The sequence below is a fragment of the Oncorhynchus gorbuscha genome, linkage group LG24 (genome assembly GCF_021184085.1).
Source record: "Oncorhynchus gorbuscha isolate QuinsamMale2020 ecotype Even-year linkage group LG24, OgorEven_v1.0, whole genome shotgun sequence".
Taxonomy (NCBI): Eukaryota; Metazoa; Chordata; class Actinopteri; order Salmoniformes; family Salmonidae; genus Oncorhynchus; species Oncorhynchus gorbuscha.
Window position 1 is genome coordinate 53,281,955 of NC_060196.1, and position 15,930 is coordinate 53,297,884.

A 15,930-nucleotide genomic window follows, 5' to 3' on the forward strand; every position below is an offset into this window, starting at 1 on the left:
ACATTTTTCGAACACCTGAAACCGGTTTTTCCCTGCAGCTCTGCAGAGTGGTCATTAGCTGGCACAGCTACAAAGTCATACAATCTGATTCTAACCTTAACAACACTGCTAACCCTAATGCCTAACCCTAACCACACTGCTAACCCTAATGCCTAACCCTAACTTTAAATTAAGATTTTTTTAAAAAGCACAATTTTGTTGTCATTAATTTTTATGATAGAGCCAATATTGACTTTGCAGTTGGCCCATCTAACGCCCAGTTCTGCCTCCAGGGTAAGATTCAAATCAAATTGTATTTGTCACATGTGCTGAATACAACAGTGAAATGCTTAATTACAAGCCCTTAACCAACAATGCTTTAAGAAGTTAAGAAAAAGAATACAAATAAGTGTACATTTTTATTTTTACTAAAAGTAACAAATAATTAAACTGCAGCAGTAAAATAACAAGCGAGGCTATATACAGGGGGTTACCGGTGCGGGAGCACTGGAGGTAATATGTGCATGTAGAGTTAACGTGACTATGCATAGATTATAAACAGCGAGTAGCAGCAGCGTAAAATAGGGGTCTGGGTATTCAGGAGTCTTATGGCTTGGGGGTAGAAGCTGTTAAGAAGCCTTTTGGACCTCGACTTGACGCTCCGGTACCGCTTGCCATGCGGTAGCAGAGAGAACAGTCTATGACTAGGGTGGCTGGAGTCTTTGACAATTTTTAGGCCTTCCTCTGACACCGCATGATATAGGGGTCCTGGTTGACAGGAAGCTTGGCCCCAGTGATGTACTGGGCCATATGATCTACCCTCTGGGTTCTACCCGCTCGGCCTCCCCCTTGCGGTCGAAGGCCGAGCAGTTGCCATACCGGGCAGGATGCTCTCGATGGTGCAGCTGTAGAACCTTCTTGAGGATCTGAGGAACCATGCCAAATCTTTTCAATCTCCTGAGGCGGAATAGGCTTTGTCGTGCCCTCTTTACAACTGTCTTCGTGTTTTTGGACCATGGTAGTTTGTTGGTGATGTGGACACCAAGGAGCTTGAAGCTCTCAACCTGTTCCACTACAGCCTGGTTGATGAGAATGGGGGTGTGCTCGGACCTCCTTTTCCCGTAGTCCACAATCATCTCCTTTGTCTTGATTACGTTGAGGGAGAGGTTGTTGTCCTGCCACCACACGACCAGGTCTCTGAACTCCTCCCTAATGGCTGTCTCATCGGTGATCAGGCCTACCAATGTTGTGTCATCGGCAAAGTTGGTGTTGGTGAGTCGTGCCTGGCCATGCAGTCATGAGTGAACAGGGAGTACAGGAGGGGACTGAGCACGCACCCCTGAGCAGCCCCCGTGTTGAGGATCAGCGTTGCAGATGTGTTGTTCCCTACCCTGCTAGACAAACAGGCCTGTAGCTTAGCATCTGCTTCATCTGTCCACATTCTTATTGATCTAGTCACTGGTGCTTCCTGATTTAGTTTTTTCTTGTAAGCAGGAATCAGGAGGATACAATTATGTTCAGATTTACCAAATGGAGGGCGAGGGAGATCTTTGTCTGTCTGGAGAAAAGGTGGTCTAGAGTTTATTTATTTATTCCCCCCCCCCTCTCTGGTTGCACATTTATCATGCTGATAGAAATTAGGTCAAACTGATTTAAGTTTCCCTGCATTAAAGTCCCAGCTACTAGGAGCGCCGCCACTGGATGAGCATTCTCCTGTTTGCTTATGGCCACATACAGCTCATTGAGTGCGGTCTTAGTACCAGCATCGGTCTGTGGTGGTATATAGACAGCTATGAAAAATATAGATGTAAATAGACCGCTCCTGCTGTCTCTAGAGTTGAAAACAGCAGGTCTGGGGCAGGTAGCACGTCCGGTGAACAGGTCAGGGTTCCATAGCCGTAGGCAGAACAGTTGAAACTGGAGCAGCAGCACGGGCAGGTGGACTGGAGAGAGAGAGAGAGAGAGAGCCGTAGGCAGAACAGTTGAAACTGGAGCAGCAGCACGGGCAGGTGGACGAGAGAGAGAGAGAGAGAGAGAGAGAGAGAGAGAGAGAGAGAGAGAGAGAGAGACCCTAGCCCCCCGACGCATAAATACTGGAGGCTGAGACAGGAGGGGTCGGGAGACACTGTGGCCCCATCCGACGATACCCCGGGCAGGGCCAAACAGGCAGGATATAACACCACCCACTTTGCCAAAGCACAGCCCCCACACCACTAGAGGGATATCTTCAACCACCAACTTACCATCCTGAGACAAGGCCAGGTATAGCCCACAAAGATCTCAATCATAGGACCTACTGAAGAGATGAGTCTACAATAAAAACTTCTGCGTCTCTCACATGGGTAGGCAGACCATTCCATAAAAATGGAGCTCTATAGGAGAAATCCCTGCCACCAGCTGTTTGTTTAGAAATTCTAGGGACAGTTAGGAGGCCTGCGTCTTGTGACCGTAGCTTACGTGTAGGTATGTACGGCCGGACCAAATCAGAGAGATAGGTAGGAGCAAGCCTATGTAATGCTTTGTAGGTTAGCAGTAAAACCTTGAAATCAGCCCTTGCCTTGACGGGAAGCCAGTGTAGGGAGGCTAGCACTGGAGTAATATGATCAAATTGTTTGGTTCTAGTCAGGATTCTAGCAGCCGTATTTAGCACTAACTGAAGTTTATTTGGTGCTTTATCTGGGTAGCCGGAAAGTAGAGCATTGCAGTAGTCTAACCTAGAAGTGACAAAAGCAGGGATGAATTTTTCTGCATCATTTTTGGATCAAAGTTTCTGATTTGTGCAATGTTACGTAGATGGAAAAAAGCTGTCCTTGAAACAATCTTGATATGTTCGTCAAAAGAGAGATCAGGGACCAACGCCGAGATCCTTCAGTTTTATTTGAGACGACTGTACAACCATCAAGATTAATTATCAGATTCAACAGAAGATCTCTTTGTTTCTTGGGACCTACAAAAAGTATCTCTGTTTTGTCCAAGTTTAAAAGTAGAACATTTGAAGCTATCTACTTCCTTATGTCTGAAACACAGGCTTCCAGCGAGGGCAATTTTGGGGCTTCACCATGTTTCATCGAAATGTACAACTGTGTGTCATCCGCATAGCAGTAAAAGGTTAACATTACATTTCCGAATGACATCACCAAGAGGTAAAATATATAGTGAAAACAATAGTGGTCCTAAAATGGAACCTTGAGGAACACTGAAATTTACAGTTGATTTGTCAAGAGGACAAACCATTCACAGAGACAACCTGATATCTTTCCAACAGATAAGATCTAAACCAGGCCAGAACTTTTCCGTGTAGACCAATTTGGGTTTCCAATCCCTCCAAAGGAATGTGGTGATCGATGGTATCAAAAGCAGCACTAGGGTCTAGGAGCACGAGGACAGATGCAGAGCACAAGGACAGATGCAGAGCCTCTGTCTGACGCCATTTAAAGGTAATTTGCCATCTTCACAATGCAGTCTCAGTGCTTTGATGCAGTCTAAAACCAGTCTGAAGCATTTCGTATACATTGTTTATCTTCTGGAAGGCCGTGAGTTGCTGCGCAACAGCTTTTTCAATTTTTTTGAGAAGGATTGGAGATTCGATATAGGCCGATTTTTAGTTTTTAAATATTTTCTGGGTCAAGGTTTGGCTTTTTCAAGAGAGGCTTTATTACTGCCACTTTTAGTTAGTTTAGTACACATCCGGTGGATAGAGAGCTGTTTATTATGTAGGAGGGCCAAGCACAGGAAGCAGCTCTTTCAGTAGTTTAGTTGGAATAGGGTCCAGTATACAGCTTGAAGGTTTGGAGGCCATGATTATTTTCATCATTGTGTCAAGAGATATAGTACCAAAACACTAGCCTGTGTTTTAGTAGCCTGAAATGGCTTCTTGGTAGCTAGTTGGCTGGGCTAGCTAAAGCCAACTTCATACAATTGCTAGGTGGCTAGTAGTATTACAGATACATTTATTTTAAACAGGACAAATCTGAGGGAGCACGTGCCCCCTATGGGGATGACACCTCTGCTACCTCCCACCCTCTCCTTTATCTCTATAGGGATATTGGGGAAAATCTGGAGAAATCTTGTCAAAGGTCTCGTACTCTATTAAGCAATCGGCTGTCCAGTGCCCCAAAATATTGACAACAACAATGAAGCTAGGGCCATACAGATGGACAGAGCTGTACTCTGTTATCATAGCTCTATCTGTCTGGCCTGCAGGGTGTTTTGCCTAGAACTCCGCTCACATGGACGGAGACCTGGGAGGATGGCTGTTCTTCTTAAAGGCTGCTTCAACTGTTGAATAACTGTTGTAATAGGGAAGAAACGGGTGGTGTGACGTTTTTCAGTTGAAGTGTAAACTCATTTGGGATATCGCTGTTAACTAGGAATTGATTATAGTGACTTGTTATAGTGAATTGTATGTTTATTCAATATCTCCACTGCGATTTGATGCTCTGGAGGCAGTGAGTTGCCTTGGCTACAGGATTTCACAGCTATGGTCTCATAATTGGATAGTTAATGTGAACAGTGTGTTCTGTGTGTTGAGAGCATGGTATTGGAGCAGGTCATCTTGTATCTATGACATTCTAAAAAGCATTCCGAGGTCACGTTGACCGGAACGGAAGCCTGTGTGTGTGTGTGTGCCAGCATGCGAGGTGAGTGCGCGTGTGATTATACCTCGTTTCCGGAGTAGGCCAGTGCTGTTGTTGTTGAGCCCTTATTACCTCAGCCAACATCATGCAGCAGCTTACAACATGTACTACGCTGCAAATATTTAGCCTTCAGGAGCTGATGCTAGAAAGCCTAGGAAAACAGTAAGACACGGCCCGAGGCAAATAAATAGCCTAACCCCCAAATGAGAGATGGTCTGCTTTGGTGGTGGCTGCCGCCTAAGCTGCCTGGTAGGGATTGTGTGTGTGTGTTTGTGGGGGTAAGAGGCTCTTGGTCTCTGCTTCCTCATGAAAGGCCAACTCCCTCCTCTGTTAGGTGTTACTATGGTAATTCCACACTGTTTGCTATAAATGACACACCTACAGTACCAGTCAAAAGTTTGGACATACCTACTCATTCCAGGGATTTTCTTAATTTTTTACATTGTAGAATAATAGTGAAGAAAAAATAATTATGACATAACACATGGAATCATGTCGTAACCAAAAAAGTTTTTAAACAAATCAAAATACATTTTATATTTGAGATTCTTCAAAGTAGCCACCCGTTGCCTTCATGACAGCTTTGCACACTCTTGGCATTCTCTCAACCAGCTTCATGAGGTATTCACCTGGAATGCATTTCAATTAACAGGTGTGCCTTAAGTTAATTTGTGAAATGTCATTCCTTAGTGTGTTTGAACCAATCAGTTGTGTTGTGACAAGGGGTGGTTTATAGAAGATAGCCCTATTTGGTAAAAGACCAAGTCCATATTATGGCAACACCATAATACGAAACGACAGTCCATCATTACTTTAAGACATGAAGGTCAGTCAATCCGGAAAATTTCAAGAACTTTGAACGTTTCTTCAAGTGCAGTCAGAAAAACCATCAAGCACTCTGATGAAACTGGCCCCCATGAGGACCGTCACAGGAAAGGAAGACCCAGAGTTACCTCTGCTGCAGAGGATAAGTTCATTAGAGTTACCAGCCTCAGACATTGCAGCCCAAATAAATGCTTCACAGAGTAAGGGCTATTTGACCAAGAAGGAGAGTGGTTGAGTGCTGCATCAGATGACCTGGCCTCCACAATCACCTGACCTCAACCCAATTGAGATAGTTTGGGATGAGTTGGACCGCACAGTGAAGGAAAAGCAGCCAACAAGTGTTCAGCGTATGTGTGAACTCCTTCAAGACTGTTGGAAAAGCATTCCAGGTAAAGCTGGTTGAGAGAATGCCAAGAGTGTGCAATGCTGTCAGGGCAAAGGGTGGTTACTTTGAAGAATGTGAAATCTAAAATATATTTTGATTTGTTTAACACTTACTTCAGGTTACTACATGATTCAATGTGTTTTTTTCATAGTTTTGATGTCTTCACTATTATTCTACAATGTAGATTATAGTAAACACAAAGAAAAACCCTGGAATGAGTAGGTGTGTCCAAACGTTTGATTGGAACTGTATTTGGGACTATTGTTGAGAGGTATGAGTTAGTGATACATTTTAAACGCTCCCCAGACAGCCAGCCCTCCCTGGAGATCAACAGGCCCTGGGTCCAGACTACTGTGGCTGATACTGTGACTAGATCAACAGGCCCTGGGCCCAGACTACTGTGACTGTAGATCAACAGGCCCTGGGTCCAGACTACTGTGACTGTAGATCAACAGGCCCTGGGTCCAGACTACTGTGACTGTAGATCAACAGGCCCTGGGTCCAGACTACTGTGGCTGATACTTTGACTGTAGATCAACAGGCCCTGGGTCCAGACTACTTTGACTGTAGATCAATAGGCCCTGGGTCCAGACCACTGTAGCTGATACTGTGACTGTAGATCAACAGGCCCTGGGTCCAGACCACTGTGGCTAGACCACTGTGGCTGATACTGTGACTGTAGATCAACAGGCCCTGGGTCCAGACCACTGTGGCTGATACTCATTCCAAAATCATGGGCATTAATATGGAGTTGGGCCCCCCACTTGGAGTTGGGGACCTTTACACCACTCCAGCCAACACTTGGCATTGCGCATGGTGATCTTAGGTTTGTGATTGTGATCTTAGGTTTGTGTGCAGCTGTTTGGCCGTGGAAACCAATTTCATGAAGCTCCTGACAATGTTATTGTGTTGACATTGCTTCCAGAGGCAGTTTGGAACTCTGTAGTGAGTGTTGCAACTGAGGACCGATGATTTTTACACGCTTCAGCACTTGGCCGTCCTGTTCTGTGAGCTGGTGTGGCCACTTCAAAATACAAGCACTTACAGTTGTCCGGTTCAGCTCTATTTGGGCAGAAATTTGACAAACTGACTTGTTGGAAAGGTGGCATCCTATGACTGTGCCATGTCAAAAGTCACTGAGCTCTTCAGTAAGGCCATTCTACTGCCAATGTTTGTCTATTGAGATTTCATTGCTGTGTGCTTATATTTTATACACCTGTCAGCAAGGGCTTGACTGAAATAGCCAAATCCACTAATTTGAAGGGGTGTCCACATTACTTTTATTCAGTGCCTTCGGAAAGTATTCAGACCCCTTGACATTTTCCACATTTTGTTACGTTACAGTCTTATTCTAAAATGTATTAAATACTTTTTTTACCAGATCAATCTCCATAAAATACCCTAAAATGACAAAACAAAAACAGGTTTTTAGACATTTTTGCGAATTTTATGTATATATTTTTTAAAACATACAGTTGAAGTTTACATACACCTTAGCCAAATACATATAAACTCAGTTTTTCACAATTTCTGACATTTCATCCTAGTCAAAATGCCCTGTCTTAGGTCAGTTAGGATCACCACTTTATTTTAAGAATGTGAAATGTCAGAATAATAGTAGCGAGAATGATTTACTTCAGCTTTTATTTTCTTTCATCACATTCCCAGTGGGTCAGAAGTTTACATACACTCAATTAGTATTTAGTACCATTGCCTTTAAATTGTTTAACTCAGGTCAAATGGTTCAGGTAGCCTTCCACAAGCTTCCTACAATTTGGGTCCCATTCCTCCTGTGGTGTAATGAGTCAGGTTTGTAGGCAATTTTTCAGTTCTGCCCATTTTCTATAGGATTGAGGTCAGGGCTTTGTGATGGCAACTCCAATACCTTGACTTTGTTGTCCTTAAGCCATTTTGCCACAACTTTGGAAGTATGCTTGGGGTCACTGTCCATTTGGAACCAAGCTTTAACTTCCTGACTGATATCTTGATGTTGCTTCAATATATCCACATCATTTTACTGCCTCATGATGCCATCTATTTTGTGAAGTGCACCAGTCCCTCCTGCAGCAAAGCACCCCCACAACATGATGCTGCCACCCCGTGCTTCACAGTTGGGATGGTGTTCTTTGGCTTGCAAGCCTCCCCCTTTTTCCTCCAAACATAACGATGGTCATTATGGCCGAACAGTTCTATTTTTGTTTCATCAGACCAGAGGACATTTCTCCAAAAAGTACGATCTTTGTCCCCATGTGCAGTTGCAAACCGTAGTCTGACTTTTTATGGAGGTTTTGGAGCAGTGGCTTCTTCCTTGCTGAGCGGCCTTTCAAGTTATGTCGATATAAAGGACTTGTTTTACTGTGGATATAGATACCTTTGTACCTGTTTCCTCCAGCATCTTCACAAGGTCCTTTGCTGTTATTCTGGGATTGATTTGCACTTTTTGCAGCAAAGTACATCCATCTCTAGGAGACAGAACGCATCTCCTTCCTGAGCGTTATGACGGCTACGTGGTTCCATGGGGTTTATACTTGCATACTATTGTTTGTACAGATTAACGTGGTACCTTCAGGCGTTTGGAAATTGCTCCCATGGATGAACCAGACTTGTGGAGGTCTACAAAGTTTTTTTTTTTTTTTTTTTGTGGAGGTCTTGGCTGATTTCTATTGATTTTTTTTCCTATGATGTCAAGCAAAGAGGCACGGAGTTTGAAGGTAGGCCTTGAAATACATTCACAGGTACACCTCCAATTGACTCAAATTATGTAAGTTAGCCTATCAGAAGCTTCTAAAGCCATGACATCATTTTCTGGAATTTTCCAAGCTATTTAAATGCACAGTCAACTTAGTGTATGTAAACTTCTGACCCACTGGAATTGTGATACAGTGAAATAATCTGTAAACAATTGTTGGATAAATGACTTGTGTCATGCAAAAAGTAGATGTCCTAACCGACTTGCCAAAGCTATAGTTTGTTAACAAGAAATTTGTGGAGTGGTTGAAAACAACTTTTAATGACTCCAACCTAAATGTATGTAAACTTCCGACTTCAACTGTACCTTATTTACATAAGTATTCAGACCTTCTTTTTCTATGAGATTCGAAATTGAGCTCAGGTGCATCCTGTTTAAATGGATCATCCTTGATGTTTCTACTACTTGATTGGAGTCCACCTGTGATAAATTAAATTGATTGAACATGATTTGGAGAGGCAAACAACTGTCTACATAGGGTCCCACAGTTGACAGTGCATGTCAGAGCAAAAACCAAGCCATGAGGTTGAAGGAATTGTCCGTAGAGCTCCGAGATAGGATTGTGGAGAGGCACAGATCTGGGGAAAGGTACCAAAACATTTCTGCAGCATTGAATGTCCCCAAGGACACGGTGGATTCCATTATTTTTTTAATGGAAGAAGTTTGGAACCACCAAGACTCTCTTCCTAGAGCTGACCAAACTCAGCAATCGGGGGAGAAGGGTCAGGGAGGTGACCAAGAAAACCGATGGTCACTCTGACAGAGCTCCAGAGTTCTTACGTGATGATGGGAGAACCTTCCAGAAGGACAAACCATCTTTGCAGCATTCCACCAATCAGACCTTTATGGCAGAGTGGTCAAATGGAAGCCACTACCCCGTAAAAAGCACATGACAGCCCGTCTGGAGGTTTCCAAAAGACAACTATAGATTCTCAGACCATGAGAAACAAGATTGAACTCTTGGGCCTGAATTCCAGCACCACGTCTGGAGGAAACCTGGCACCATCCCTACGGTGAAGCATGGTGGTGGCAGCATCATGCTGTGGGCATGTTTTTCAGCAGGGTTGTTGTGTTAAAAAAAATCATCAATTTTAGAATAAGGCTGTAACATAACAAAATGTGAAGGGGTCTGAATACTTTCCGATTGCACTGTGTGTGTGTATAATGTGTGTATAATGTATCTTGCTGCGCTTTGTAAGCGCAGATCTAAAATGCTTCTTATTGTAATTTCTGTTCGGCATCATACTAATTCTGTGCTTCAGATGAGCAGACAGTGCTCTAACTGATTTGTACTGTAGCTACTGTTCTCCAGTGCTTTTCTAATAGGCAGCCTATTTCTCAGGTAAAATGCAAGATTAACTTTAAGCAAAAAATGTGAACTATAGCTGGCTACATTATGTTTATGATAGGCCTAACCATTAGAAATATGATGGACATGCATAGTGCTAGCTTTTTCATTGTAAGCTCATTTACCTTTGGCTGCCAGCCAAATAGCATTGCAAATAGCATTGCACTTCTGTTGTCATCTGATGAAAATGAATCTATTTTCTGTTGAATGTGTTGCATTAATGTATTTTCTGTGAAGGAAAACTATAGCTGCAAGTCCCTGATCACTCTGTTCAAGCAACAACAAAAACTTTCAACATAAAAGGCGACCCCTGTCAATACACAGCCAGACTCACCTGCTCCCGCTTTCTCAAGTTGTGCTACTGACTAACAAACACGTGACTGGATAAACTGTTCTGGGGAACTAAGTAAGCATCATAATGTGACAGGTGAAATGAAGAACGCAATCTGCTTTATTTCCTAATGAATTACACAAGTTAACTGCAGATATTTACTTTAAAAAATAGCTACAAATATTAAAATGTATTGAAAAACTTCAAATAAATAGTTTCAATGGTATTGAAAAACCATCCCAAATACCCTGGTATACTGTATATACGGTAAACCGCCCAATCCTAGTGTGCTTGGCATTGCAGTGGCATGCAAACCAATGTTTCCCCCACTGTGGTCACCTGAACTTTCATTTTAAACAACTTTGTGAAGCTTAGAAAATGACAACAGAGAACACTTCCAGTTCAACACAACATTCCAAAGTGCATGAGATTCCAAACCATACTATTTCCCAGGAGCATCGTGTCATTAATGCTCGAACACATCGCACCGAAAGTTGATCTAGTGTTAATCTGCTGATCGTTTTCACAAGATTCTACATGTAAAATCCGCTCGCTAATTATGTTTAGAGGTGCTAAGTACTCTCAGCCAGCAAATGCTATTGGTGTATCTGAGCCCTAAGGCCGCAGTCTCTCTCCCTCCCCAGGACTGGCAGTTTGACGACGGCGCGCCCCCTCCCTCTAAGGTGGTGGAGGACTGGCTGAGTCTGCTAAGGTCCCGTTTCCTAGAGGATCCAGGCTGCTGCGTAGCTGTGCACTGTGTGGCTGGACTGGGCAGGTGAGGGGATCAGCTCAGTTGGTATAGCATGGTGCTCATAACACCAGGATAGTGGGTTTGTTTCCCGGGACCACCTATATTTAAAATGTATGCAAGTCACTTTGGGTATATGCATCTGCTAAATGGCTATTATTATTATTGATACTCTTTATTAGGGGACCAGTAGGATGCTCTGTAGTGAATGGACAACAGTGTTTGAGTATTCATGCATATCATTGCCTATAATCAGATCAAGGGGACATTTTTGATTTAAGGTTAACAAGGTATCACAGGGAACTGGATCCAAAGAGGTTGTGTTGACTGTCACTGAGCTTTGCACAGTGCTTACCAAGTTTATCTGCCAGTCAGTTGGTTAAACCTGGGTCAAGGGAGGCCCATTCTCACTGTACCCACACCTCTCCAGGTTCAAGGATAGGCACCTCTGGTTGCGTCCCAAGTGATTAACAATGGGTGCTATATATGGTATATATGGTATATATGGTATATATGGTATATATGGTGCCGATTGGGACACACCCATTGTTAATCTCTAGGGGAAAGAAAAGGGGCCTTCTGAGTAAGACAGATAATAGCGGCGAGTATCCTTCTAGCTCAGCGCTTCAGCGTGTGTTTTCCCAGTACCCACTCTTCCTCTACACAGCCACAATGAGGTAGCCTGGTCCCAGATCTGTGTGTGCTGGTGTGACAATAACCAAAGGAGTTGGCAAGAAATCACAAAAAGATATGGGACCAGGCTAATGTGTAGCTGCCCACCCCATCAAACTGAACAACCTCTTCTAGACCGGTGTCTAGACCCCTCCCTGTCTCCCCTTCTCTCTGAGGGCTGGCTGGCTAGCTAGCTAGCCTAGCACTGGGCCAAAGTCAACACAAACAGAACCCTTGGTGCCCCCGTGCTGCAGCAATTCAGTAATCCCACAGTATTATTAGAGGCACCGGGGGGTGAAGTCTGAAGACGAAACAGGAAGGAGGCATTTGTTTTTGCGGTCCCCTCTTCACTGTACGTACGCTGGGCTCCTTCCATGACCTTTTAGCTGGGATCAGGCCCGACCCCAGTCGGAGCAGAGCGGGGGCCAATACCCTATAATTGAATCTGCTGTTCCATCCCATTCCATCTAGTGTTTATATCAGGCCCCAGCCCAGCAGCCCAGTAACTAGAGATGACCCTGGATCCACCCCTCTGTCTGCAGCAGGGATAGGCTAACTTTCCCTCCTGTCGTTTTGAAGCTGTGAAGGGAGAAAGTGAGCCATTCTTGCTAGCAACCGCCCCACTGGGACATGTTTTTGAACAATAGGACAGTATTATACTGATCAGACTTTGTGTAAACACACAGTGTGGCTGCTGCTCTTCTTCTTATTACACACACAGTCCAACAAAATGTAGTAGGGGTAGAGTCATAAACCGAGTGACATGGGGGGAGGGTGACCCCTGGCAGTCTGGTTTGGGGGCAGTATAACCCTGGCAGTCGGGTTTGGGGGTAGTATAACCCTGGCAGTCGAGTTTGGGGGCAGTATAAACCTGGCAGTCTGGTTTGGAGGCAGTATAACCCTGGCAGTCTGGTTTGGAGGCAGTATAACCCTGGCAGTCTGGTTTGGGGGCAGTATAACCCTGGCAGTCTGGTTTGGGGGCAGTATAACCCTGGCAGTCTGGTTTGGGGGCAGTATAACCCTGGCAGTCTGGTTTGGGGGCAGTATAACCCTGGCAGTCTGGTTTGGGGGCAGTATAACCCCATCTCTGACGCACGTCTCCCTTCCCCAAGGAGCTAGCCTCAGCTTTTGAAATGGTGCCAATGTTTTCTTGGCCCAACTTATTTATTTTCATAAGTTTCAAATGGGAAAGACTGTTTCAGCACCCTTTTTCTCTGAGCGAAGGCTCACTAAGAGGGGGATACAGGCTTACGTTTAGGTTTTGTTTTGGATGTGTGTGTCTAACAGTAAAAACCTTAATGGCCCATGATTTGTTTTGAAACGTTCACAGAATATTGTGTCCCTGGTTTATTCTGAGACTTGCACATCTTTATCCCTGCTCCTCATTAAAAAGACCCAAAACTCTGAGGTTATGGTGGAACGAGCCCCCTTAACCCTATTAGTAAGCAGTGTTGAGCTAAAGCTTTTGTGGATTCAACAGGTTAGTGGAAGTTTGTCTGGCTGAAAGCACATAGCTCTGTCTGTGCCTTGTAAGGGGATGCTCTGTTTGAGAAGGTTGTGTATGGGAGCACACACACACACAGCCATTGTCTCACACTTTGCCTTTCTATGTCCCACACACTCTGGGGGGAAGTTTTCATCTGGGTACAGATCTAGCTTCTCCTTCCCCAATCTTAAACATAACCTTTAGTGGTGGAAATGTTAAACTGATCCCAGATCAGTATCTAGGAGCAACTTCACCCTCCACGTCCCAAGCTTTCACTGTTTCAGTAAAGGGCACCACTCACCAGCTGTTCTCTGGCCCTCGTATTCAGGAGTCACCACTGTCCTATCCAGCCACAGGTTATTCTGTTCTGTACAGTAAGGTATAGCAGTGCATCCCCTACCATTTGTAGTTGGCTTTAGCCCCCTATCTATCCCCTCTATTGTTCCCTGCCTAAAATCATTTTGGTGCCGGAGGGCCTGAATGAAGCTTTGGGACCCTTTGCATCCCATCTGGAAAGGAATCTAAGAAAGAAAGTCATTTTTATATATCAGTTAGTGATGTGATTGTTTCTGACTGGCCTGCTGTGGATGTTCTGTCTTGGCAGAGCCCCGGTGCTGGTGGCGTTGGCACTGATCGAGAGTGGTATGAAATATGAGGACGCCATCCAGTTTATCAGACAGTGAGTATCCCTCACTCTTTCCGTCCTACTGTTCCTCTTCTGTATTCTGCCAAACTCTCTTGATCTACTGCGGTCATGTTATGAAACTTGTTGCTCTTGCGTTCATAGTCATGGCTGTCAGACAAACATTTACATTTACATTTAAGTCATTTAGACCTTTTTTTGACTGATTTTAAATGCTTCTGTATCTGTCTGTTTTGAACAAGTGGCCCTATTATTAGAGGATAAGAACCTCTACAGATGAGGTCTGTTGAGCTCAGTTCTCTTACTGTAGTTCGTTCTTGAATATCCATGTTTTTTTGTTTTCCAGGAAGCGCCGAGGGGCGATCAACAGCAAGCAGCTGACCTACCTGGAGAAGTACCGACCCAAACAGAGACTGCGCTACAAAGACCCACACATCTTCAAGAACAAGTGCTGCATCATGTGACCCCCCCGCTCAGCCAATTATCTGCCTGCCACCGACTGATCTGACCCGAATGGATACCGACGACGACGGACGAGTCCACAGCCAATGCACTTTGTGACTGAACTTTTGAGAACTATTGGATTTCTAAATCATGAACTGAGCTGCTCCACCAAAGGAAGGGTGTGATGTCTCCCTGGTGCCTAATGACAGCACTTACTGAGGGGATCGATGGATCCAGCCAAGACCTTCTTGAATCTGACTTTTTATCCAAGAGCCAGGCGAAGGTAGCTTGGAATGGATGGTGGCAATAGGACGTTGACTCTCGCCACACTGAACTCCATCATAACCATTGGGTGGTGCCTCGCCGCAAATGACTTGACTTTGTAATTGTACCTCCAACACCCCTTGCTACCAAACGGTAGTAGCGCCTCATCATGGTCTGAAAGACAGCCAGCTTTAGCTGTATGAATATAAAACCAATGTGAATCACGGGAATTATTTTTTTTGTGCCTGGTTGCCCTTTTTTTGCCCTGCCTAGAGTAGGTACTGGGCTGCTCTGTTTACTCCTTGTTCCAATGACCTGATGATTACTGTAATATATTTTTGTCATGTTGCCCCTTTCTAGCTTGAATATTCAGTGGGCTTGCAGATGAGAACAGAGGGGTTGGGATGGTTATAGGAAAAGGGTAGGGTGCACTTGGATGATGACCAACAGGTTTATTTGTACTGTACCTCCATTTTGTAACTGATGTTAGGCTAGGTAGGACGGTTATGCACTTACACTGGCACACGGGTGTATGGGAGGAAGCGGAGTTAAATTTCCCCTAGACTCTGATCTTGGGTCAGTTTTGCAGTTTCCCCACTAATGTTAAGGTTAGGATTTGGGGAGGGGAAGCTGATCCTAGATCTGTACCTAAGGGACAAAAAGCTACAAAGTGCTCTACGGTCATATCCTGTACTGAATACGTGTCCCTCTCTCTACCATACTCTTTGTTACACGGCAGCTGTGCATTGAGTCTACTGGCAGGGAGTTAAATGCTGTTGCTGAATTCAAGGGTCACAAAACACTTTGGTTTACCCCACCCACCCCCATTGGCATAGTTGGTTAGGCCAAGCAGAATGAATGCACGTTCAGTGTTTGTTTTCTAGCCCAGTTTCTCTATCAGGTCAACTCTTGTACAGGTGTAGTCAGTTTACACCTCACCAGACACACAGCCTTGTCTCTGTTCGCCGCATTGAAGTCGCCTTCCGTCTGCCTTTTGAAGAAACCACCTTCAGCTGTATAGAAATAAAGTGTTTGTCATGGAACTGCTCATTCCTGGTGCGATGAGCTGAGTGGGAGTAGTGTGAGACATTGGATTATGTAAGAGGAGCGTGAAAATATGACACAGCAGTAGCAGTCATCCACTTTGTTTTGATTGACTCACTACTTTAATTACTCCCCACGAAATGCTTCCACCTGCTGGACGTAATGAGTAGCTACAGGGTGTGGACTTAACTTCGATGGACTCTATCCAAAATATGGTATAATTAGCTGTATTAATAAACAATTTTGTTATCAGAGTATGACAGTATTTCAAATCTCTGAACAGTAAAAATACCTGTTTTGCCAGGTAGATGGTGCCTTTGAGTTATGGGTTGTCCTCAAGACTTACAAAGGGGGGATTGACCTGAGGGAAAGGGC

At 44.3% G+C, this 15,930-nt stretch overlaps 1 protein-coding gene across 3 annotated transcripts in view; it reads left to right on the plus strand.

The window, feature by feature from the left end:
- The window catches only part of LOC124012078 (protein tyrosine phosphatase type IVA 3-like), a 66,006-nt gene extending 50,194 nt beyond the window's left edge, over positions 1-15,812 (plus strand). For all 3 annotated transcript variants that reach the window (XM_046325462.1, XM_046325461.1, XM_046325463.1), the window contains exons 4-6: positions 10,899-11,029; positions 13,765-13,839; positions 14,150-15,812. In XM_046325462.1, coding sequence (XP_046181418.1) covers positions 10,899-11,029; positions 13,765-13,839; positions 14,150-14,267 — 324 coding nt within the window. In that variant the 3' untranslated portion in view covers positions 14,268-15,812. The remainder of the gene's footprint in view (positions 1-10,898; positions 11,030-13,764; positions 13,840-14,149) is intronic.
- Positions 15,813-15,930: the final 118 nt, after the last annotated feature.